At 48.9% G+C, this 23,956-nt stretch overlaps 7 protein-coding genes across 7 annotated transcripts; 5 read left to right on the top strand and 2 right to left on the bottom strand.

Annotated features, from left to right (window-relative positions):
• Positions 1 to 1,768: 1,768 nt before the first annotated feature.
• On the top strand, positions 1,769 to 4,132 carry J4E93_009732 (uncharacterized protein; the record flags this gene model as incomplete). Its single annotated transcript, XM_049347621.1, has 2 exons — positions 1,769 to 1,907; positions 1,956 to 4,132. The coding sequence occupies 2 exons, from the start codon at positions 1,769 to 1,771 to the stop codon at positions 4,130 to 4,132; spliced, it is 2,316 nt and encodes a 771-aa protein (XP_049195122.1).
• A 3,174-nt stretch (positions 4,133 to 7,306) lies between these two features.
• On the top strand, positions 7,307 to 7,916 carry J4E93_009731 (uncharacterized protein; the record flags this gene model as incomplete). The annotated part of the gene is made up of 2 exons (XM_049347620.1): positions 7,307 to 7,840; positions 7,884 to 7,916. The coding sequence occupies 2 exons, from the start codon at positions 7,307 to 7,309 to the stop codon at positions 7,914 to 7,916; spliced, it is 567 nt and encodes a 188-aa protein (XP_049195121.1).
• A 1,374-nt stretch (positions 7,917 to 9,290) lies between these two features.
• On the bottom strand, positions 9,291 to 10,878 carry J4E93_009730 (uncharacterized protein; the record flags this gene model as incomplete). The annotated part of the gene is made up of 2 exons (XM_049347619.1): positions 9,291 to 9,421; positions 9,513 to 10,878. The coding sequence occupies 2 exons, from the start codon at positions 10,876 to 10,878 to the stop codon at positions 9,291 to 9,293; spliced, it is 1,497 nt and encodes a 498-aa protein (XP_049195120.1).
• Positions 10,879 to 13,215: 2,337 nt separating this feature from the next.
• J4E93_009729 (uncharacterized protein) lies at positions 13,216 to 15,877 on the top strand (the record flags this gene model as incomplete). Its single annotated transcript, XM_049347618.1, has 2 exons — positions 13,216 to 14,372; positions 14,422 to 15,877. The coding sequence occupies 2 exons, from the start codon at positions 13,216 to 13,218 to the stop codon at positions 15,875 to 15,877; spliced, it is 2,613 nt and encodes an 870-aa protein (XP_049195119.1).
• A 1,030-nt stretch (positions 15,878 to 16,907) lies between these two features.
• Positions 16,908 to 18,574, top strand: J4E93_009728 (uncharacterized protein; the record flags this gene model as incomplete). Its single annotated transcript, XM_049347617.1, has 2 exons — positions 16,908 to 17,068; positions 17,152 to 18,574. The coding sequence occupies 2 exons, from the start codon at positions 16,908 to 16,910 to the stop codon at positions 18,572 to 18,574; spliced, it is 1,584 nt and encodes a 527-aa protein (XP_049195118.1).
• Positions 18,575 to 19,075: 501 nt separating this feature from the next.
• Positions 19,076 to 19,684, top strand: J4E93_009727 (uncharacterized protein; the record flags this gene model as incomplete). Its single annotated transcript, XM_049347616.1, has 1 exon — positions 19,076 to 19,684. One exon carries the CDS (start codon positions 19,076 to 19,078, stop codon positions 19,682 to 19,684), a length of 609 nt encoding a protein of 202 aa, XP_049195117.1.
• Positions 19,685 to 19,803: 119 nt separating this feature from the next.
• On the bottom strand, positions 19,804 to 20,417 carry J4E93_009726 (uncharacterized protein; the record flags this gene model as incomplete). The annotated part of the gene is made up of 4 exons (XM_049347615.1): positions 19,804 to 19,808; positions 19,855 to 20,215; positions 20,354 to 20,360; positions 20,413 to 20,417. The coding sequence occupies 4 exons, from the start codon at positions 20,415 to 20,417 to the stop codon at positions 19,804 to 19,806; spliced, it is 378 nt and encodes a 125-aa protein (XP_049195116.1).
• Between the last annotated feature and the right edge of the window lie 3,539 nt (positions 20,418 to 23,956).

Raw genomic sequence — 23,956 nt, 5'->3', positions numbered from 1 at the left:
CCGGAAAGCTATACATATGGCCACATCCTATTGCTGTTTTTCGCAGTTGCTGGCGGGGCTGTTCATATAAAGAGATGGAAAGGAGCCTCCACATTATTCGACATCATTGACGGAACCTAGAAGGTTGCCTAGAGAGCAATGGCCGGGTGAACCACGGATCGCAGATCGAGATGAAGATTCGTTATGGTCAGTGCTGTCGGAGCGCGCCAGCCTTGCAAGTGCAGCGAATGGAGCAATAGTCTCTCCGCCCAGCTACCGTCCGAAAAGCAAACACTAGTCATGTAAAGCCAAGACATATCCCGGCGTGATTCCGATATCTGTAGTGCTAACTGCTTCGAGGCCTGTCTGTTAAACGCGAAACAATCCGGAGCGGCTGGATGGCGCGACGCCTTGGCAGGGGAACCGAGGGGGAGATTGCAGCTGCAACGCCACATGGTCAGCATTGAGGTGCGGAATCCAGCGGCAATTTGGGCATCGCATTCTGTACTGGCAGGCATGGTGCAAATGCTGTGTTGCGAGAGCATGGAGTGTTGGGGTGAAGATGGCAGGCCTGACTACTTCGAGTGCCGTCAATCTCCGCCGTGCTTCCGACTCGCAGCAAGCGGCATGAACCCCATCCCTCCAGCATCACCGGTGCATCACACCACAACAGGAAAAAAACTGTGCGCTGTCCCACTTCGTATATGCATCCTCAGGCCATTTTACGTTCATGTCATGCCGTGCTGACTGCAACAGACACCACCGCTTGAAGTTGTAGAATCTACAAAGATCCGCAATGTTGCCTGCATCGTGGTCTAGAACTGCGAAAACTGTTCCTTTTCTCGTGGATTTTCTTTGATTCTGTCGATTGACCCGAGCTGCAGGCTCTGTCACGGCAGTGGCAATGCTCGTTTGCGTAGGGCGTAGTTCCTTTTCCTCCTCGAGGTGGCGCGCGCCGTCTCTCGGTTCCTGCAGCCACCAGCAAACTATCATCACTCAACCCCGCTGCTGTCTTTGCACGGCACACTCGGCATAGGTAATGGCCAAGTACGCCTTCGCACTCTTCGCGAGGCCAATATACTTGGCCTTCGTATCTTGGAGGATGTCTTTCGTTGCGTTGAGCCTGAGGCGCGGACTAGAATTGCAGCAAACTTGGTTGTTTCAGCCGAGCCCGAACCAAATTCAGTGCGCGGAGAGTTTCTAGAGCTGTACCTTACAGACCGTGAACGTCATAGCAATAACCTACGCGATCAACGCCGCAGCACAAACATCGCAAAGGAACGGGGGGCGCACCGTTGACCGGTCGTAACAGCGTATACCCACCATGAGTAGCGATGATTACCATACAATGGGACGCCGTGCTCCACAAACGCCTAGAAAACGATGTATCGAGTTCAGGGGTCGCCATGTCCTAGCCGCTCCCCGAGCCGAATAGTAAGCCGACCTATCCTTGATACAGCACAAGCGCTCCGGTGATCTACCAACGCCCAGGTTCTGCTGACCCGAAATAGACCGTGTGGCCCTACTATAGTAGAAGCGACAGGGCTGCTGCGCGAAGACGTGCATGCCGAGGCCACTAGACTAATCTCGCTCGTGTCAGGTCTCGCGCCGCTGCGTCGGGGAGAAAGATATATCTAGGGAGAGTCTGCGCCTGGGAAGATCTTCACGAGTTATCGCCTGTCACTCATCGCCCTTACCGTCAACTCGGGGTGCAGAGACTCATCACTCTTGGAAGTCATAGACTTCCGTACATTCGCTTTTACAACACACTCGCTTTACTACGCTTAACATGCGTGTTACTACTCTAATAGGCCTTATGGCCGGACTCGCCAGCCAGGCTGTTAACGCAGCCTGCAGCGCACCCCTCAAGATCGACGACTTCTCCAAGCAAACTTCCAACCAGAACAGCTTGGGCGAGTGGACCAGTGGTAGGTCTTGTTGAAGCCCTGCACAAGGAGGAAGGCTAACCAGCGCAGATGATGGATCCATGTCCTCGATCTCGGCCAGCGGCGGTGTCCTGTCTTTCAAGCCTAAGTCAGGATCCTACTTTTACGAGACCTTCCCTTGCCAGGCAGCCAGCTCCAATGGATACAACTCCATCAGCTTCCAGATGAAGGGACCTGCCGGTGGCTCCGCGACCCTCGAGATCCAGACCAAGACCAGCTGTTCGGCTTCGACGTACTCTTCTAAGTACGTTTCGATCTCTGGATTGACTGGCAGCACTCAGACCATCAACATCCCTCTGTCTCAGTTCTCCGGTGCCAACGCCAATGCTGTTACCGGTTTTGTTTGGGCTGGATTCTCTTCCACCACCGACACATGGCAGATGAGCAACATCGCCTTTGGTTGCAGCAGCAGTGCTGGTGGCAGCACCTCCGTCTCCGCAACTAGGGTAGCTACCACCTCGAGCTCCTCAGTCCGCAGCACCATGACAACCATCTCGTCTCCCACAGCCTCAGCTGGAACCTGCTCTCCTTTGTTGATCGATGACTGGATTTCTCAATCTCGTTTGACTTTCTTGTTCTACAACGCCATGGGATACCCTACCTCTGATGATGCTTCCATGACTTCCATCACCGTTGGAAAGCCGTCCACTAATCACGTCGAGTTCGTTCCCAAGGCCGACTCGTACTTCTACACCCAATTCCCTTGCGTCAACGCGAAGAACAAGTACACCGGTATTTCTCTTCGCATCAAGGCCCCCAAGGGCGCAACCCTGTCCGTGCAGCTCGACTCCTCGGACAACTGTGACGCGACCAACCCTAAGTCCACCTACGCATCCGCAACTGACCTTGGATGGACTTTCGATGGAACTGAGAAGCTGTACACCATTCCCTTCAGCAAGTTCGCCGGCCTCAACACCGAGAAGCTTACCACTATCCTCTTTTCCGGATTCTCTGGTACCACTTCCTTCGGTCCTATGGCCTTCTACTGCGGCAACTCTGGAGAATACGTTGTACCTCCTACCTCTGCCGACCCCGGCGCCTCTGCTACCGTTCCCGCTCCTAGCAACCCGTCGGCTACCGGCCTTGTGATTGACAAGTTCGCTAACGCCAACACCAACGCCATGGGCAACTGGCACGGTGGTGACGAGGGCATGTCTCTTCAGTACGCTGGCGGCAAGCTCACCATCAAGTCCCCCGACGCCGACTACTCCTACTACACCCAGGTATCTGGCGGTTGTGCCGACTTCACCAAATACAAGGGATCTTACCTCCACATCGCTTACACCGGTACCACTGCCTTCACTGTCGCTTTCCAACAGCACAACAGCCAGTGCAACACCGCGATCGCTCCCTTCCCCGAGACTTGGGATTCCGCTGAGGCCGGCCGCTACGCCAAGAACGGACACATCTACATCCCCATCAGCCACTTCAACATCAACCTCTCGCGCGTCGTCGGCTTCGCGCTCAAGGGTTTCCACAGCAGCGAGTCCGTCACTCTCTCCGTTATCGAGATCGTCTCCTCTGTTCCCGCTGGTACTACCATTCCCAAGAAGGACGAAACTGGTGACCTAGTCTTCGCTTGCAAGCGCCCCAACTCCTTCGCCTTCGCCATCGACGACGGTCAACCCGACCTCGCTCAGGAAGTCCTTAAGATTATCCGCGAGGAGGACGTCAAGGTGACCTTCTTCACCGTCGGCGCTCCCCTTCTCGACGCCTCCACCAACCTGACCAACGTCTACAAGGAGATGATGTCCGCAGGCCACCAGCTCGCCCTCCACTCCTTCACCCACCCTAAGATGGAAGGTCTCCCCGACTACGCATCCATCGACTGGGAGTACAACGAGGACGTCAAGGCCATGAAGTCGCAATTCAACGGCTTGACCTCCACCTACTTCCGTCCTCCCTTCGGTACCGAGGGTGCCCGCATGCGCTCGCGTCTCACAAAGGCCGTCGGCAACACCGCCAAGATTGTCAACTGGAGCGTCGATGTCGAGGACTGGTTGTGGGCTGAGACCGACACCCCTGAGCAACAAAAGGTTGCTTTCCAGCGCGACGTCGACAAGGGTGGTAACCTTGTGGTTCTCCACTACCTCTACCCTAGCACTGTCAGCTACCTTCGGGAGTTCATTCAGATCGCCAAGGCTACTGGCAAGCAGCTTATGCGTGTCGATCAGTGCATGATGGACCCTAACGCTCCTCCGCTATAGATCCGAGCATGTAGTGTCAGTTGGGTTGATGAGAGGATGATACCCGAAGGTGCGAGTTGTTGTAGAATAGAGACTCGTTTAGCATATCTTGTTAATCGTAATTACGTCTCTCAGAACCACCTATTTGAGCATCCAGTGCATTGTGACCATCTTGTCTTCCTGATCTACCGCAGAATGAACGATGGCTGTCGACTTAACGGCCCTTCCACGCCAACACACTGTGCTAGATCAAAGCTTGGAACCATCTCGGGAGAAAACGATTGTGTTGAGGGCCGATAAGCGGCAGGATGGTCACAATGCTTATCCTTTTGCCATAAGCACCTTATTATGGTAGGCCCGATGGTCGCGAAGCTACGTCTCAGGTTCTGTGAGTAATCACTCAAACAAATCAAAGTTTGTTCGAGCGATTAGTAAACCATTCTGACACATCTTGACAGCTCTACAGCCAATATACTTTGCATGATTAGTATCTTCGTGACCCCGTCGGTCGGCGCGCGGGCATCTACTGTACTCCCAGGTTTGGCCATGCATATTGCGATTCCCGCTATAACAAAAGTTGCAAGCGTTGGAATGCATTAACTCAAAAGCGATTGTACGAAACCCGATGTCCAATGTACGACGGCCGGTCACGGGCTGTATGCTGGATGGTCCTGAGAAAGGACACAAATCGGTGACAGAATGCCGTCACTCTTAGCTGAAAACTTCTTAGTGCCAAAGCCACCGGAAGTCACGTGTCGTCAGCACAATCGCTGAGTGCAAGCGCATACCGCACTGTGCTTCCTACCTACGTTCTCGGCAGTCGCTGTTTCTTCCGAGGGCTTTCCATCGGCATGTGGTCAGCTTCTCGTGTTGGGGTATGCGGAGCCGCGTCTTCGGACCGTTGGCGGTGACGGCTTACCTTTCTATTTTCCCTATAGGCACGCACACGGCACAAGTTATAGTGCCTATTAAGCAAGAACAAATGAACTGTCTTTGTAAGCGCGCAACCTTAAAGGCTATCAGATTTCGTCTATCAATGCCTACCTAGGTACTTGTCCACGGGTTCGTCCAACACCACTCTGGTAAGCTTCTAGGATCCCACTCCCTCACCCTGGTTGCCTCAAATTCACCCTTCTCCTCCCTACGAAAGACAAACCCTGGCTTTCTCACATATCTCCCGAGATAGGCTTCCATGAACTCATACTCTTCCAGCTCAATCAGCAGCGGTAGCTGCTGATGGTCTAGCTCCAAATACAGATATCTCGTCAAATTCTTCAGGACCCACAACGACACAGCCCAGAGACCCGGTTTTGTAGTCTTGTAGTGGATGGCATGGTAGATCAGTGAGTCGAGGTAGGTCGTAAGATTCGGGACTAAAATAGGACTTGGGTGGCTTGCGCTTTTGCCGCGCGGTAAGCCAGGGAAAAAGATGGCAGGGGGATGCGCACCAGGAGGCGAATTTGGCACCTGCGTATCTGGATGCACACGGGGACCATACCACCATCCATTCTCTCGGTGCAGAGCTGGATGCCAGGTTTCTTCTACGAGTATAGGTTGCCAACAGTACACGTCGGGGACCTCGATAGTGATGCAGCTGTCTATGTCCAGATGGTATGCGGTGTCGGACCAAAGAGCTAAGTAGCGGATTTCGTCTTCGTTTTCGATGGATGTTTGCCGGAGAACGATATCGGCGTCGCAATTCGATACTGGGTCATTGCCCCAAATGTCTTCTGGATCTCGCTCGTTGATTTCCCATCTTTCCGTGGCTAAAAGATCCGATGCGACGGCTCTCAGCGTGTTGTGGCGGATGAGAATTTCGCATACATCTGTCATGGTTCCGGCAGACCCCATCCATCGCTGTGCCGCGCATCCAACGAGGAGGAAAGGATGTTGATGGGATGCCAGAACGTCCAGCACGTGGTCGAGGCTGCCCTCCTCGGATGCGACTGGCTTTGGCGCTATGTCGCCGGTAGTTTCTGTTTCGTTACGGTCCATCGCGTGATTACGTTGTGATGGAGTCGGTACAATTGGATATGGTGAGGACGATAGAAGAGGGATGAGTAAGTCGTACAATCTAAGTACATACCTAGGTATTCTTGTTCCATGGTAATCTGTGATTGAATGTGGCAAAGAACCGTGGAACCGAGGAGTCAGAACGCTGCGCTAAGATGCTAGCCAACCGATATGCTACGAAAGCGGGTAACTTTGTCACGTGGAACATATCACTGCCCAGGTGGCCTGCATGCACTTGACCGCAATCCTTTAGGATAGTACTCAAATTCTCAAGATTGCAGCGCGATATTCAGTATGTGTTTATAGATTGTTTAGGTCGTTGCTACTATACTGGATCATCCCAGCGAGTTGACGAACTCCACCTTAGTTCTTCCGTCAGTTGGCTGCATACGCCCCATCAGCTAATGCGCATAGCCGTTGAGACATTTCCTCCTCATGTCTCCGTCTCGTTCTCTACGCCCCATTTCCAGTTACAATCGCCTCCGATGTCCTGCGCTGGCGCTCATCCTCCGCTTTCCTGGCTTCTATCTGGATGTCCGCGATATCTTCGGGATGCTTCTGGATCTGCGACCTTATGATGCCGATCTGGGAACTGATGGTAATGGCCTGATTGGCGTGGAGATGAGTAATGGCCTCCAGCTTTTTTGTCGTGCGCGCGTGAGCGGCTTTCTCTTGTGCGAGCTCTGCTTCGAGGCGCGCGATTGGATCGACTGGGCTTTGGGGGAGGGACATGGTGGCGCTGAACTTAGGGCTGGCTGTTAGTGACATCGTTCCAATTGGGGGAGGGGGAGAGGAATACCTTGATTTGAGTCGTATGGAGAAGGTGCGGCTGGGTGGTCGCTGGCAAGAACGGACGCGGAAGACGTTAGATGGCAAAGGTGATGGCGGAGGAGAGTGGAATCTGGTTTTGAGTTATCAAGGCGCGACCTAACTCTCTTTCACTTTCACTGGCTGTTGTTTGTTGTTTGCTCGCTTGCGCGTAGGGCCGCACAAGTGAAGGTGCGCCCAGTACGAAATACTCGTGGCCCGTCTGAGCTGCAACACTGAACAGCCACCACCGAACCTCGCCGCGCAGTCACACAATTGGCTGCATCAGCACAGCTAACTCTCCTCCAGTTGCCGATCATGGCTGAGCGCGATGCCCTCGTAACGCCATCAAGCCGGCACGTGTTACCGAGACATATGGAAGACGCTGGCACGAACAACCCGCCGACCATACGCAAGGATAACGAGCCGGCAGCACGCGAGAGCTGCTTACCGGAGGAGTACAGATCGTTTGTGGCGCATTCAAAGGAGAAGGACCTTATGAGAAAAGAAGCGCAGGAAAAGCTAGAGAGGATGAAGTTGGACCACGAGAAAGATATGTGGCACCTAAAGCTTGCATTCCGTATCCAGGTCGATGATCTCACACGGAAGAAGGAAGAGCTTCAAACTATAATTGACGCCTGCGGCAAGCTGTTTGGAGAAAGGCGCGACAAGCATACGACTGAGATCGAGGCACTCACCCACGCGACGGAGCTACTTCAAAGTGAAGTGTGTGACAAGGCCAAGGAGCTCAAGGTCATGTATGACGCGCACGATGCTCTGGTCAAGAAACTCGACGACGGGAGGGCGGAGTTACTAAAGAAGCTGGCCGACGCTGCGAAGCATGCGCTCGCTCTCCAGCCCAACGCAAAGCCATCCATCGAGGCTGTTGCTGCCAAAGCCGCTGGGTCAGTACGCAATACCCCTCACCACTTACATGGCTAACTCTGTGTAGATCCGTTCCTGCGCACCTCAAAGGCAAATCTGAACGCTTGGCACACTGCACCCAGTGCATGCGCCACAACTGGGAATGCGATGGCGGAGCCCGATGCAAGAACTGTTCGATGCGAGGTATCACAAAAGGCTGCAAGCGAGTCATGTGCAGGCACTACAACAAAGGCATGTGCAAGAACGAGAATTGCCGCTTCGCACACGCAGGAGATGGATATAAGGTTATCGTATCGTATGAAGCTGTATGGGGTGACGGGCGCGAGTTGAGTCCAGTCGAGCTTCACAAGAAGGGGCACAAGGGAGGATGGAAGGCGACGTGGTCTTGAACGAAGGGGCTTGAACGAAGCGCCGGAAGTGTCTTTCAGGCGACACGGTATTGAGACTACATGACTCTGAGTATTGCGATGTCCCTCATTTAATAAAGAGTACCTTTTGCGTATGTAGTAGTTATGTAATTCAGGAGTCATAAGTAGCTCGTCTCGCTCTACGTCATCGCAGTACTATAGATAGGATAGAAGGGAACTAGAATATTAAATTGCACACCGCAGTAAGTTAACAGTTAAGAAATATATAATGCTTAGCGTCTTTGTTGCTTTTACAACTTATACTATAGCCGCTAACATTCTCTTTATTAACGTTGCAGGCGTTAAGTACAGCCTCTAAGGAACGCCTATACCTATTGACAACATCTTAGCTACTTACACCCCTCTTAATTTACCTAGTATTAATAAGGTAGCTAGCGTCTTGCGAGCTAACTTTCCTGCCCTACTTGTTAGCTCTATTATTACCCTACCTATTATTCCTGTTATCGCTCTGCCTACTACCCTGCCTATTAGTTAAGATGCTGTCTATTAGCAAGAGAACAGCATGTGCCTCTTCTAGGCGCAAGGTATATAGAGGTACTATTAACCTAGAATCTAGCTAACTATGTAGGCAAGACTTGTGCAGTATAACTATAGGTAGACTCTAAGAGATAGGTAATAGATAATCTACTTTACTGTCTCTTATAAGCTAGCTTTACGCTAACACTATAGAAGACTAGGTACCTTAAGAGTACTCTATTCTAGCTTAACATGCAACAGATACGCGTTAACAACATTATTCGCAGCTACAGCTTAAAGGTATAGACAAGAGTAGAGTAAAGGTTTAGAGATAGCAGTAGCTATTAAGCAATAGGATCTATGTTTAGGCAAATGTATGTCTTGTGTGTCTTATGTGGGCCGAACGCGAAGGAACGACCTTGAGACTACATGATATGATTTGTGCTTAGTTACATGACAGGAAAGTTGGCTCTGGAGGCGACAAGTGAGTTTTCGGTTGATGGACATGATCCTGCGCATGAGTTGTCACGTCCTAGGTTATCATTGCAACCTACATTTAGCGAGGTTGGCAACAATGTATACAAGTATATCTAGGGAGTCAATGCTCTCGGTTCTACAGCAAAGAGCTTGTTGAACATGTTCTGTGGGTCGTACTTCGCCTTCAGATCTTGCAAACGTTCGTAGTTGTTGCCAAAGACGTCCCTGGACTTCTCTTCGTACTCTATTTGGGCGTTAGCATACCGTTGCATGACAACACATTTCCCGTGTTCGCATTATATGAGTGAGGAGTGCACGCTTTGGAGAGTGCTTACGGTCGTAGTTCCCATACACCATTGTCGCACCATGACTGCCTCTCTTACCGATCCACCCATCGTTGCTCGCCGCTGCCTCAGCGCCGCCACGTTGAAGTTCATTCTTGAACAGGAGCGCAACATCCCTCGACCACTGCCTACACTTCTGATCGTTCTCCTGATCCCACCACAAAGGCGCAACAGCCGCATTGAAGTGCCGTCCGCGGTTCGCAAATGCCATGTCAGAGTTGGTGACTTCAACAATCTTCGTCGGGTCTAGTAGCTCCCACATAACCTGGGAGCCGACTGCATCGGATGTCTGGTCAGTAAACTTGGCATATGCCTCCAAGACGGATACCACGAAGTCGCCACGGACAGGAAGCTCGAAGCCAGCTCCCTTGATAGAGACGCGCGCGCCGATGGGTAGATCCATGAGTTTGTTTGCCTTGGCGTAGGGCATCATTGCCATGGTACTCATCAAAGGTTCTAACCCAACGATATCCTTGAATAGCTCTTTGCCGTCTTCTTCCGATCCATGATAGACCGCGGCTACGAAGAACAGAACCTGACCACCAGCAGGTGGAGGCCTGACAAAACCAAAAGCACTCGCAGCTTTCCCCGTCGCTTTTGAGTTGCCGTCTGCATCCGGGGTGAAGATATCGTTGCATGCTTCCACGGCTTTTTTGATGATCTCTGGCGTTGGTGGAAACATCATGAAGCCAGCCCACAAATCGCCTGTCTCATGGGTGCGGAATACAAACTCAACGCCAACACCAAAGTTCTGTCCCGCGCCGCGCAGAGCCCAGAACAGGCCTGGGTTCTCATCGTTAGAAGCTCTGACGATACTGCCGTCCGCCAATACGACGGTACATGAAATGAGATTGTCGACAACCAGTCCGTGTTTGACTGTGAGCCAGCCGAAGCCGCCGCCGAACGTGAGACCACCGACGCCGGTATCTGAGACGGTGCCACCGACTGCTGCAAGACCGTACGGCGCAAGAGCTTCGTCAACATCACCCCAGACGGCACCTCCGCCGACTTTGATCGTTCTTCCCTCAACGTCGACATCGGTAGTGCGCATGTGTGTATTCAAGTCGACGAGTAGTCCGCCGTCCGTTGATGACGCGCCAGCAGTCGAGTGTCCACCTCCCTTGACGGCGAGATCAAGATTGTGTTCGGTAGCATACTTGAGGGTGATTGAGATTGCTTCTGCCGATTTTGGGATTAGGCATGCTCCCGCTGGCTTCACAGCAGCGCTTGACCATCGGTGAATGGATTTCGTGTATGCCTCAGTTTCCTTCGGTGTGACCAATTGGGCGTCTATATCTCTCAGCAGTTCGCGAAGTTCCGCGATGTCTGCTTCGTTGATCGGGTGTTTGGTAGCCATCGCGCAGAGAGTAGTATAGTGATGAGTAAAAGGGACGAGGGACAAATGTTATGACGGATATTTGTATATGTAGGGCTTCGAGCGCTTGCTCAAACCTTGAGTGGACGAAGACGTTACAAAGCGGGTTCTATATTGGGGCGTAAGCTTACCACGCTGTCGACCGTCAGCAACGTAAGAACATGGCGAATAGCCGTCACTGATAGCTCGGCAGAGGTAAGGCATACCATCGCCGGCCGTGTTTACAGGGAGCTCGACTTGATAACTGATATCGGATGGACCGTTCATTGGAGACGCCATGCAGTTTTCCGACACGCCAATGGCGATCAGCTCGACCACACGTACACTACAGCCCATGAAGTCCAAATCCTGTGCCCGGTTTTGCATAGTGTCTCCAGGCTCTCGTCAAGATCTATCGTCGTCTTTGTTCTGGGCCTGGCATGGACGCCAGATATGTAAGCTGGTCAAGCGCGTGGCGCTCGAATCTTGAATAGCTGCTGCAGTCGTGATGGACAGTGTCCAGGTGAACAGTCGCATGCTGACGGCCCAGGATAATGCGACATGGTCAAACAGACGTCTTGGCCTCCTAACCCGTGATGAAGTGCTGTCCGTAGGCCCTGGGTATGGCTGCATCAAACATGGAGTCGGTGTTGCGTTTCCGGTAACTCAACCAGAAAACCATAATCTGGAAGTCGACGGATGAGGAGGAGGGCGAGACAATCGGTTTGAAGAGGGTGCGCACGAAGACCGCGGTTGGTACCACGAAGTTGTCGCGATGGACAGTGGCCGTCGAGATGACGCGCACAGGGGGGTGGGGAAAGGGATCGGCAAACCTACCTATGTAGTCAGCCTTGGCAGTCGCGTCGCGTGCGGCAAGCTTCTTCTCACGTCCGACGTTCTGTCCCATCTTGCATCCCTTCTATTTAATCAGACAACGTGCCTTCGCTCTCAATTTTCGCTATGTATCATGACTCCTGGATTCCCTGACTGGCGGCACGCGAATAAACGCAATGCTCATGACGTCATGCTGTCAGCGCACGCGAAGTCTGCCTCAAAGGCTGCACAAATCATGAACGATATCGCACGCGGTCGAAGTATCATGGCGAAGATGTAGTATTGCGCAGCTCTTTGACTGTGCGCATGCATGTCATCTTGCGACATCGCGTTACGCGCTCAAAATCGCGTTGCGAGCCACGTCGGAGAGGATGCGATTCTCCCATCTCCCAGGTGCTTCACACATCTTGATGGCGGCGAGGAAGAAGGCTTGATTAGCCCCAGGTAGTATATTCTTGCACTTCGACCCTCGGAAAACAAGGCTTTTCTTCGTATAGCCTTCCAGACGCCGAAGACGTCGTAATGGTTGCGGTACAGTCGAGGTGATGCCGGCCTACTGCATTGCACAGCGCCGCGCACGCAGGTTAGGTACAATCTCACAACGCTCTTGTTCTGCCCGTCTATTCATCATGTTTCTTTCCGACAGATCCTGCTTGCGACTGCAAAGCTTGAAGTGGTTGGGATTTTTGCATTCGTCTCAGAGAGGATGGCGAGTGGTGTCTAAAATTTCGAGATGTCCAGACAAATACTTCATCTGCGGAGATCACTTTCATGTTACCGTACGTTGGATTTCATGTTCAGGAGATGGTGTCATTGTGAATATTGCACCTGGGCAGCATCTTCTCTCCTACCCAAGGTCACATGGTCGGCTTTGCGAGGTCGTCATCGCCGCCAATATCGTGCTACCTTCACCAGAACAGCTTTGCCTCGTTTACCATTACTGCACGCTTACCTGGCTTGCATTTGTAACTCAGATCCTCGACTGCAAGCTGAGTTGTATGATCTGCTGCCCTCCGCGAGTCGCAATCTTGAACATTGTGCGCCGCCTAAATCCTCTGTCACCTACTATTTTTCAACCACAGGACTGACCCATCGCTTCCGCGCACAACAACAACAACCACCACCACCACCGATTTTCTCATTTTTGGTACCCCAACCTCGACCACAGAATTTTTTCGCGACTCGACAGCGCAGCACATCTACAGCCGACCTCTGCCAATTACAAGGAGAAGCCATCTTTAAGCAGCGCAGTCGCCTTCACCTTCACTGGACGCATTCAGTCCGACGCTCACTTCGACTTTCGCAACAAGATCGCGACTAGCGCCAAAATACCACCTCTACTCGCACTTTCCTGCACTGTTTACCTACGTCTCACCTCACCCTTTGTCTACTCACCACAACACTATCCCTCGATATCATCGCATCAGTCACACATTGCTACCCCGCGCGTTGACCGTGCATTTTCAATTCATACCGATTACCCGCACCCGAATCGCTCTTACTGTCATGGCGCCCTCGGTTCTCACCTCCCAAGGGAGCCCGTCGATCCCCGTACCCGCAAAGCCACCACAACCCACTCCAGAAACGTCCCAGGAGGCTACTTTGCCCACGGTCTCACTTTCCGAAGAAAACATCGCCCTTAAGCAGCGCCTTGCTCAGTCTGAACTAGCCAAGAAGCACCTTGTCGAACAAGTCGCAGATGGGGAGCAAAGAGTCAGGGATGCTGCGAAGCGTGCCACCGCTGCCGAGACCGAGACGAAAGCAGCAAAGGCACGCGCCCAAAACCGCTATACAGAGAAGGTGCACGCCAATAACGAGAACCGTCACCTGAAGACAGAGATCGATAGGAAGGAAAAAGAGCGTGCGGACTTCTTTGTTGGTGTTAAGAGCATTCTTCAGGGTCGCGACGAGATGATAGCTAAGCGCGACGAGATGATAGCTAAGCGCGACGAGACGATAGCTAAGCTCGAGAAAGAAAAGGCTAGTGGAGAATGGTCCAAAGAACTCACGGAAAAGCTCACAAAGCAGGTAGATGTCTTTGAACAGGCCTACCTCGCATCTCAACGTGATATAGAGAAGGAGAAACGTGAGAAAGAGGAGGATAAAAAGGTGTCTGATAAGATCATTGGCCAGCTCAAATCCGACAGAGACACGCAGGGCAACGTCAACAAGAACCTGAAAAGCGTGATCGCACAATTGCAACAAGACATCGCCACGGAAAAAGAGAAATCGAAAGCCGCAGCCGCAGCGCCGACCATGGACCAGGCTCGCATCGCTGCTGCCAAGGCTGATGGGTTCAAAGAAGCCACCATAGCAAAGCAGAGGAAGAACGCTGAGTACCGAAAGACAATAGAAGAAAAGGCGACCGCACATGTCGCATGGATGAAGAAGGACATCGAGACGAAAGCGCAAGAGCACGTACAGAAGAAAGAGACTGAATGGCGTTCAGAGCAGACTAGTCTCAAACAGAAGGCTTCTGCAGCTGAAGCTGCGCTGAGTGCTGCCAAAAAGCAGCTTGCTATTGCCCAGCAACAACCACTAGCAGCACCAGCAGCATCGCGCCCTCTACTAAACGATGCTCAGAGGCTTCCCAAACGGAGCCAGCCGACTTCTTCACAGGGCGCGTTGGAATCTAACAAGCGAAGGAGGCTTAACGAAGCTGGGTAAGTTCTACATCGTTTCTATGGATGAAGCTATTGCTAATACCGACAGTGCTTCCGGTATCACTACACCAGACTTCAAGCGTACGCACTCGAACTCGCTTCCCTCCGATACCAATGCCATGAGTCCTTTATCAACCGGATGGCCGAACGGCGATACTATCATGGGCGACACACAAATGCGGAGGCAAGCTCGACATGTCGCACCGAATGGCATGCATGGACGAAGCTCGTCACAGCAGTCAACTGGCTCAGCAGGGCAGATGGCACCCGCCCGACGTCCTTCGCAACAGCCTGGTGCCATGATGGCCGCCCCTCCAGGACGCACATCCGGCAACATGTCACCCCAGCAGCAGCGACACTTGATGCAGAGCTTGGCTGCGGGTAACGCCGGCAGTCAATCACCTAGATTTCCTCAACATAACTTAGGCCTGATGCGCACATCTCCGCAGGTCGGTCGACAGATGGGAAGTGGTCAGCATATGACCAACCAGACCGGAAACATGAACTCGTACGACGGGGACTTGTTTCAACAGATGCAGCGGTCCGCTCAGTCGCAAATACAGTCACAGATGTCGACACCGGCGCAAGGGTCTATGAGACGTACACCTTCGTACGGCTCAGCTTCTTCTGTGGCCCCGCCTCAACCTCACGTCACGCAACACTCTTCGAACCAATCTGCACCCGTCACTGGGCAAAACTGGAATATGAGGCAGAACTTTGAGCAACAGAACATATCGACAAATGGTACGAGCCAGGAAGTAATGGGGAACTACACTCCCACTATGGAACAGTTGGATGCGAATTTTGCCTTCGACGTTGACGCACTGCTGGGAGATGGTGGTTCTCAGCAAAACCTCGGAGACACATTCGAGTGCAGCGATTGGTTTCCCACAGAAGACAATACTGCTCAGACGAACTTCAACTCGACTCTCCCTTCGAACGGAACGCCTCCGATGACCCAAGCCGACTTCCAGCAGCCTCAACAACGCAGCTACCAACCACATTCCCGCAATCACTCACAACAGTACGAGGGTGGTTCAAGAGACATGTCTAACGGGCCCGGGAGCTTCCAGAATGAGCCCGCCACGAACATGAGCAGGAACGGTTCACGCCAGCCTTCTGTTTCGGGACGAGCGACTCGAGCTTCTTCCCGCTCAACACCTGGACCGTCTGGACCTTCTGGACGATCGAGACGCAAGACGCCAGGTCCGGCGGAGCCGACTCGAGTCCCATGTGTGAACTGCTACCGTCACTGGTGGGAAGGCGAATGCGACGAAGGCCAGCCATGCGCAAACTGTGTTGCATCAGGAACAAAATGTGTGCGGCAGAAATGCATCAACTATGCTGCCGGCACTTGCGACAAGGGCAACAAGTGTCCAAACGTACACGAAGGAGACGAGCGTTACCAGAACGAGGAGTTCCTTGTAGCCCAGACCAAGGCGGGCAAGCGGCCTTCACGTTTGGGTACGAGGGCGGAAGCGAAGCCGGCGCCGACCCAGGATTAGTATGCTTGGTTTTAAGCTTCTTGATCTGCCTTGACGGTTAAGATGCTTGCTTGCAACTCCGCATGGTTGTTGCATTTTGGCGGCATTGAAGGGAGTTGGTTATCTTTGTTTGGATTGAGTTTGCTATCCTTGGTATTTTCCCCTCCACCCTGGCTTGACAGTCCTATTGAGTTCCAGCCGCCTGAAAGGGCAGGCTCTCGTAGGGCTGAACATAGCCGGGTGGGGGTGGATGTCATGGCCTTGGATCGCTCACAGCGTTGTGTTTGTTTTATTGTTTATTTTGCGCAACTCACTGAGGGTGCTCTCACGGTGGTTGGAAACTGTACCATACAGCGAATCTGTAGTATCATAGGACCTCGATGATGCATCTTATCCTGTGCACTTCGAATGCTTTACTACTCTTTAACATGCAGTCTCGCGCTTGTGGTAAAAGAGAAAGTCTTCGAGACCATGTCTTTTAAGTCAATATCCTCATGGACTGCAGTGTGGGAGTCATCTCCAGATTGTAATCGAATCTGGCGGTGGCAGCCGCGGTATCGACTGTAGCAATATCATCGCAAGCGTGCCAGATGTCGAGATGTTATACACTGAGGTTTGCGCGTCGCGCGCGGGGCTTCGAGATAATCATCTACGCCGGTGGCGGACGTGCGCTATTCCAAACTCGGTCTAGCTTATCAGAAATTCAGGGTTTTCAAGCTTCACCCCACATCATCCACGAACCAAGCTCCACTTGGCTATAGCTTGCATGTCTTACTCGCGCCTCTTTCCACTCTTTCCAATCACCGGCACTTGTTTGCATGCGGAGTATCCATCGCGACCGCGATCCTTCCGACATTCCGCGCCGTTAGAGGCCTAGGCTCGTGGTGCACCTTCACCCCATGCACTGCTAGGAGGTTATCTCCGACCATGACGAATCGCCAGGGTACGCTAAGCGACTACTTACCCGGCTGAAAAAGCTTTAAGTCGCGCAATGTTGGACTCTGAATCTTTTGCGTTCCTTTAGACGTTACGTCCATTTCATTTCACATTTATGGCTTCGAACGAGCCAGGCCTTGCGCCTCTCAGTGCGCCGGCTGAGGACCCTATCAAGGGAGCTGTCGGCGTACCCGTCGATACAGACACTCCCGTTGCACCGGACCAGTTCGACGAACGTTACGAGACATCGAAGTGGGAGATCTGGTCGTATTACTGGTATGCAAACTATTCCAGCGCGGGGACTCATTTGGAGCGCAGTACGTCGACTGTGCTGAGGCTGACATTCCATTTTCGAACAGCTACTACGTCGGAGACAATGGTCTCACTCTTTTCAACTTCGGTCCGACGGCTTTCCAAAACCTCATGTATGAAGCTGCAGGAGACTCCGAGGTGCTGTACTTCATGGGCCGAGACCGTACCATCAACTCCATCGTGCTTCTTTGCAACGGCATCAGTTTCGCCATCCAGGTCCTCGTTTTTCTGATCCTCGGTTCTTTCGCCGATTTTGGTACATGGCGCCCCAACATCCTGATAGGCCTGTCCGTCATTGCTTTCGGAATTGGCTTTGGCTGGTTAGGCGTTCATACCGAGGATAAATGGCACGCCGGTGTGGGTCTTTATATCGTCGGCCTTATCGCATACCAAACGACAATCACATTCTGGACGGCTGCCTTCCCTGGGCTGGCAAGGAACACCAAGGAATTGCGAGTCAAGGCCGAAGAGTTCGCCGATGGAACGATTACCCGCGCAGAGTACGATTTTGCCGATATGATGAAGCGAAATGAGCTCTCTAACACGGCGTTCTATGTTCAATCCGTGTTTGAGATCCTTATCCTGGCTGTTATCGTGGGCATCATGTTCGGTCTGCACGTTAATGACAGCGCGGAGAATAACAACTGGGGTCTTTCAGTACTAATCGCCTTTGCTACCGGAGTTTGGATCCTATGCGCTCTTCCATGGTTTATCCTCGAGAAGAGGCGGCCAGGTCAGGACCCAGGACGCGCGAACATAGTCCTAGCAGGCCTCAAACAGCTCGGCTACGCGATGCGCCAGATCTGGCAACTGCGCCAAAGTCTGGCTTATCTGGCAGGTTACTTCCTGCTCGGCGACAGTCTCAACACAACCGTGACGGTTATTGGAACCCTGCAGAACGAGATTGTTGCATACAACAGTCTGCAGCTTACCTACCTGCTCATCGTCGGTATCGCTGCCCAGGCAGTTGGCATCGGCGCCTTTTGGCGCATCCAAAAATACTACGGTCTATCGACCAAGACTATGTTCATGGTCGTCGCCATATGCATCGTTCTGCTCGACGGCTGGGGCATGATCGGCATCTGGACGCAACGCTTCGGTTTCCATAACAAGTGGGAGGTTTGGGTATACCAGGCCTTCTATGGACTGCTTGTCTGCCCGTGGTACAGCTATTCGCAGACTATGATCTCCGAGGTTACACCGAGAGGGAAGGAGTTTCTTTTCTTCAGCTTGTTCTCGATCGTGGGAAAGACGAGTGCTTTCATCGGACCACTGGTCAGCTCTGCCATTATCGATGATACTGGCAACAACAGCAGCCCATTCTACTTCTTGTTCGCGTTGAGCTTGGTTAGCTGCGCCTGGCTTTTCTTCTTCGTAGATGTCGAGAAGAGTAGGATTGAGCAGGAGACGTTCTTGGAGAGGGAGAAGAACACTAAGATCCACAATGAGGATGCTGAGAGTCTTAGCTGATCGTCTAGTAACAATTTGAATTACCTCATTCTCGAAGAGAGTAGTTAGTTCGACCACTTTGTGTAGGCTGTTCAACAGACCCTAATGATCATAACTAGCCGCGCAATGTTTCTCTACATGCAAATTCGGCTAAACAAGACATTCGCAAGTAAGAGAACGGAAACACACCGCTGTACCGTTGCGCATCATCGTGTGCTCACATTCTTGTTCACGCGGAGCTTGAAATCACGTTCACAATGCCCGTGTCTCAAGCTCACAACTGTCTGAAACCCGATCATATTTCCCGAAGTTCTAGCTATCCCCATCGTATCACATTGGTTCACCCAATAATTCGACGATCCAGTCTTGCCAGCCATCGACAGCATCAAGACCGAGCACACCACACAGCATCTGAACAACTACAGGCAAACAGACATGACATTAACCTCGTGGCTAACAAGCTCCCCCTCAGCCCCCACCGATACCACCGACCCCACCAGCTTCACCTCTCTCGTCAACAAAATGAACCTCGCTGCCATAAAAGCCGACGCCGAAAACAGCTACAAAGAAAAGTACCTACGACTCCGCAAGCAAATCGAGTCAGACACCGTTCACAACGATCTTCGCGCTGAGATCGCCTCTCTCTTAGCCAACAAGACTGAATACGAGAGCAAGCTCCGCAACACTGAAAAGGCGAAAACGAGCGCAGATATGCAAGTTGTTGCCCTAGACCTTGTGATTAAGGATACGAATGTGTACTACAAGTCTAAGCTGGAGGGTGCAGAAGCGCAGAACAAGGCGCTTGAGGGGGAGAATAAGAGGCTGAGGAAAAATGAGCAGGACATGAGATACTTGCTTCTCTCCCATGGGATCCGTGTACCAGCGCAGGATGCCACGAATGAAGACCGTCAAACTACGGAATCGGAGTCTGCGCCCGAGCTAACGGACGATAGCGATATGGACGAAGCGGGTGAGCTTGCTCTTGATACGCTGGCTATGGGTTCAGGGGAAGTTTGCCCGCAGTGGTATAATCATGGGACGTGTAGTCGGAGTGGTGGTGATGCACGCGGTGCGTGTGAGCTTGGTGTGCATCCACACCTTATTGGATTTGGTACACGCGTGAAAGAGTAGAGGTGCATTTAGCAATGTATTTGGTAGGGTTACTAGCAATTATCCGATAAAGAATCTTTTAAGGGATGATGAATTCGGTGCTACCACCTCATCTTTGCTATCTACTGTCTGATACGCAACTAATCTTCCGAGGAGCGTCTCCAACATCTAGCAAGGAATATAAATCGTACAATAAGAAGTCGACACGCTCACAGTCCCAGAATCAATGTTACTAGTAACCACACCTTGAGTATCCGCCCCGTTGTACGTAATAGTGCAGATCTCGAAGTGGTTGCTGGCGCTATTATACGCGGTATGGAACGTGACATCGCCCTGGGTGTGGCAGTCTGCTCCCGATACGGTGTTGGTAGCGCCGTTGAAGTTGTTCACGTTGGCGTCGGTGTTGTAGTAGACTCGGTTGTTGTTGACGTCGTAGCAGTAGATTGCTCCGCTGGTCATGTCGATAGGGACTTGGCCGGGGCCGCCGCCGCCGTAGGAGTGCGAGGCTTCGGCTTCGACTTTGCAGCGGGTTACGCCGTCGTCTTGGCGGAGCTAAGTGATGAGTTAGTTGAAGAGCTGTGAAAGGATTCGTTTTCGTTTTGAGTGGGGCTTGCTTACTGCGAGGTTGTTGGTGGGCGCAGCCATCGTGGTAGTGATGGTGGTTGCGAGTACCATCGCAAGGGAGTTTACTGTGAACCTGGGTTCGAGTAAGCGATGTGTGCAATGTGGGCTTTGCGTGGACAACATACTGCATGATGGCGATTTTCGTGGGTTGGTTTGTCGTAGCTGAGATACTCGATCGCGTGATTGTATTGGAAAGTGATGCGATGTTGCTGTGAGATGCTTCATCCCTTCGCGGTCGAGCACCTCCTTTTATAGATGGCCTCGAAGCCAGCATTGCTCAAAATCGTCGATCGATCCGAACTGTCCATACCATATTATGCCACCTACGTCTTCTGTCTCCGCGAATCCCACAGTCCCCATAAAATGCAGCATACGTGATCTGCACGGACTGAGCTTCTCCGTCGAGAGATCAAGTAGAAGTGTCACGCCGTCAGCCTTGCGGGTCCAATGAGCATTGCCCTTTACAAAAGACGTGTATCAATGAAGCCTGAAATGGAAGGTACGAAAGGTTCAACTCGTCAGAGTGTACTTGATGTAGTAACGGGCAGAGAGATCTACATCTAGTGACATACTCCATCCTGCAAGGCCACCTGCTACAACCTGGGATCGCCAGCCGTTCTAATGTACCACTCAGGTATCCAGTATAGCACGTGGTCGTCCACTCAACCCAATGCTTGGTCCGAGTTCAGTTTCGTCAGTAGTGGCCAGTGTGGTGCGGCCCATGTACACTGTGTTGATTATGATAGTCTTGTTGGGAAAGCAACAAGCATCTCAGGAGCAACACAAGCTTTCTAGACCAAGAAATTCAGTACAGTCCGTTGCCTGATTGGTCTGCTTCGAACGTTCCCTTCCCGGCATTGGTCCCGCGAGTATACCTAGGTACGGTCGTATAGAAGGGATCACCCGCTATTGCTGTTAGTATGCAGAAGATGGCTGCATCCGACGCTAACATGCAGTCCTACACCCTCTAGAGAGTTGTGGGTATGAGAAGGATCGCCGTTTGGAAAGGCGGCGTGCATGTCCGCGGCATAGCCTCTTGTACCTAAGTAGTTTTGACTTTTCTATCGTAGCCTGGAACGTAGTGCACGTACCTAGGTAGCTTTACGTTTGGCGAATGAAGTGACTTAGATACATAGACAAACATACCTGTAGCGCGCACTACTAGAGAGTTAATAGGCCTGTAAAAGCTGTATTTGTAGTAATAAGTTATTAAAGGTATATTATCTAAACTTTAGATATTAAAAAGCTATTACTACTAATAGCGTAACTTAAAATAATAGCTACTAAATTAACTAATAAGTATTATTAAAAGTTATTTCTAAAGTAGCTATTATTAAAGATACTTTTAAATTAGCTATTTAATATAAAAGAAGTTACTTTTAACTACTTTTAAAGTAAATTCTAGTAAAGTATACTAAGAATTAAATATATATAGTTTTTACTTAAGTAAATATTTTATATATTTTACTATAAGTATTATTAAGCTAAAATCTAAATCTTAAGTAGTAATACTTATAGCTTAAAGAGCTACTAATTCTAAAAAGGTAAAAACTATTACTAGTACTCTAAAAAATATATAACTAAAAGTTTTACTTACTCTTAAAAGTATAGTATTAAGTAAGCTAAGACTTAAAGCTTTAGCGCTACTACCTCTAAAGTAGTTAAAGCTTTTAAATCTTTTAAGCTTATAAAGTAGCTATTTTAATACTAAATACTTTATAAAAAAACTTTATAAGAGAATTATAATATAATTATATATACTTATTAGCTTATAACTAATAAAGTAATATATTTTAAAGCTTTATAGTTAAAATATATATACTAAAATCTCTCTTAGTAAAGCGCGCTTTATTTATTTCTTAAATTTTTATAACTTTTAGTACTTTAAAGATATATTAATATATAAGTAGCTTAAATCTAACTTTAAAAGCTATACTAATATATAATTCTATAATTTATAAGTTTTTTAGGTAATTATAAGTATAAAACTAATCTTTTACTAGTTATATTACTTTACTTACTAGAGCTCTACTTAGTTACTTTATTATTACTATATTAATTACTTTTCTTATTACTATTACTTACTAAAGCTTCTATAGGTAGCTCTAAGTCTATTAAAGTTATAGTTCTAAAAGGTATTTTAGTAGCTATTATATAAAAAGTTATTTATTTAATATTTAAGGCCTACTCTACTAACACTATTAAAGCTTCTATTATAGCTCTTATAGCTCTTATAGCTTTTATAGCTTTTTTAGCTTCTATAGCTTTTATTAATAATTTTATTAATACTATATTATAAATATATTTACTTAGAGTAAAGCTTTTTATTATTCTTTTTACTAGCTTTAATTTTAAGAAACTAGTTATTAATATATATAAGTTCTTTAGTAGAACTAAAGAGATTATTTATCTTAGCTAAGCTACTAACTATTCTCTTACTACTATTTTAGAGAATAAGTTATTATTATTAATTATTTATAATATTTATATCTACTTTTTTATTTCTTATAAAGTAGAGTCTTTACTATTATCTAAAGTAAGGCTAGAGTAAGTAATATAATTAGTTAGATTAAGATAAGGTAATTATAAAGGTTAGTATTTTAGAGCTATAGTAGTAGGTTAACGTAATACTTATGTTAGGTTACTATAGCAGCTAAAGAGTAAGAAATATTAAAACTTTAAATAGCCTAGAAGGTTAGCGTTTTATAAGCTTACTATAGTAAGTAAATATAATATATTACGTTAGCTTACTGCTGTAAGCAAGAGCTAAGAAATATTAAAACTTTAGATAGCACTACTTATAGTAGCAAGCTAATGTAATATAATAAAATAGAAGTAAAAAGGTTAAGATAAAAGTAAATATATTACGCGTAGTGTAAGATGTAATATAATTACTTATATAAGCGAGCGTAAAGACTCTACGCTAGTAGGCTCTAAGATTTACACTTTAAGAATTTAAGGCTACCTCTAGCGTTAGCTAGACGTAGAGTAGCTTTAACTCTGCTAGAAGTTATTTTAGATTTTATACTTAGTAAGGTAAGCTATAGAGCTAGATTTAGAACTATCTACTTTTATAGCTAAGGCTATAAACTTATAGTATAAGGCTTTAATTATAATACTTAGTAATACTAAGAAAAAATAAAATAAAGAGAAGAAAGTGTTTATAACTAGTCTTTTAAGTACTAAAATAACTAAGTAAATATTAGCTATACTAGTAGTCTTTTATAGTAGAAATATCTTTTAAGAAATAGACTATAAAGTAGTTATTACTATATTCTTATTAGCTAGAGAGTTAATATAGTATTATATTATAGTTAATAGAAAATAGATATAGCTAGTCTTATTAGTAGTATACCTATTACTATATATTATATTATTTCTAGTTATAGTATAAACTAAAAAGTTATATAGATAAGTATAGAATTTATTTATAAGTAGAAATAATTATATTACTATAGTAATATATACTAAATTAATATTAAAATTATTTAGTAGTTCTAAAAGAGACTAGCTTAAAGTCTTTTAATATTTTTTAATATCTTTTAATATTATTTTACTATAAAGATAACTAAATTAGACTTAAGATACTATTACTATAAGTATACTTAAAAAGTATAGCGTATTAGTATATACTAGTTTATAGCTACTCTTAATATCTCTTTTATTATT

Source organism: Alternaria ventricosa (genome assembly GCF_023758065.1).
Source record: "Alternaria ventricosa strain BMP 2768 chromosome Unknown scaffold_24, whole genome shotgun sequence".
Lineage (NCBI taxonomy): Eukaryota > Fungi > Ascomycota > Dothideomycetes > Pleosporales > Pleosporaceae > Alternaria > Alternaria ventricosa.
This window is presented reverse-complemented; position numbering and strand designations above follow the sequence as displayed.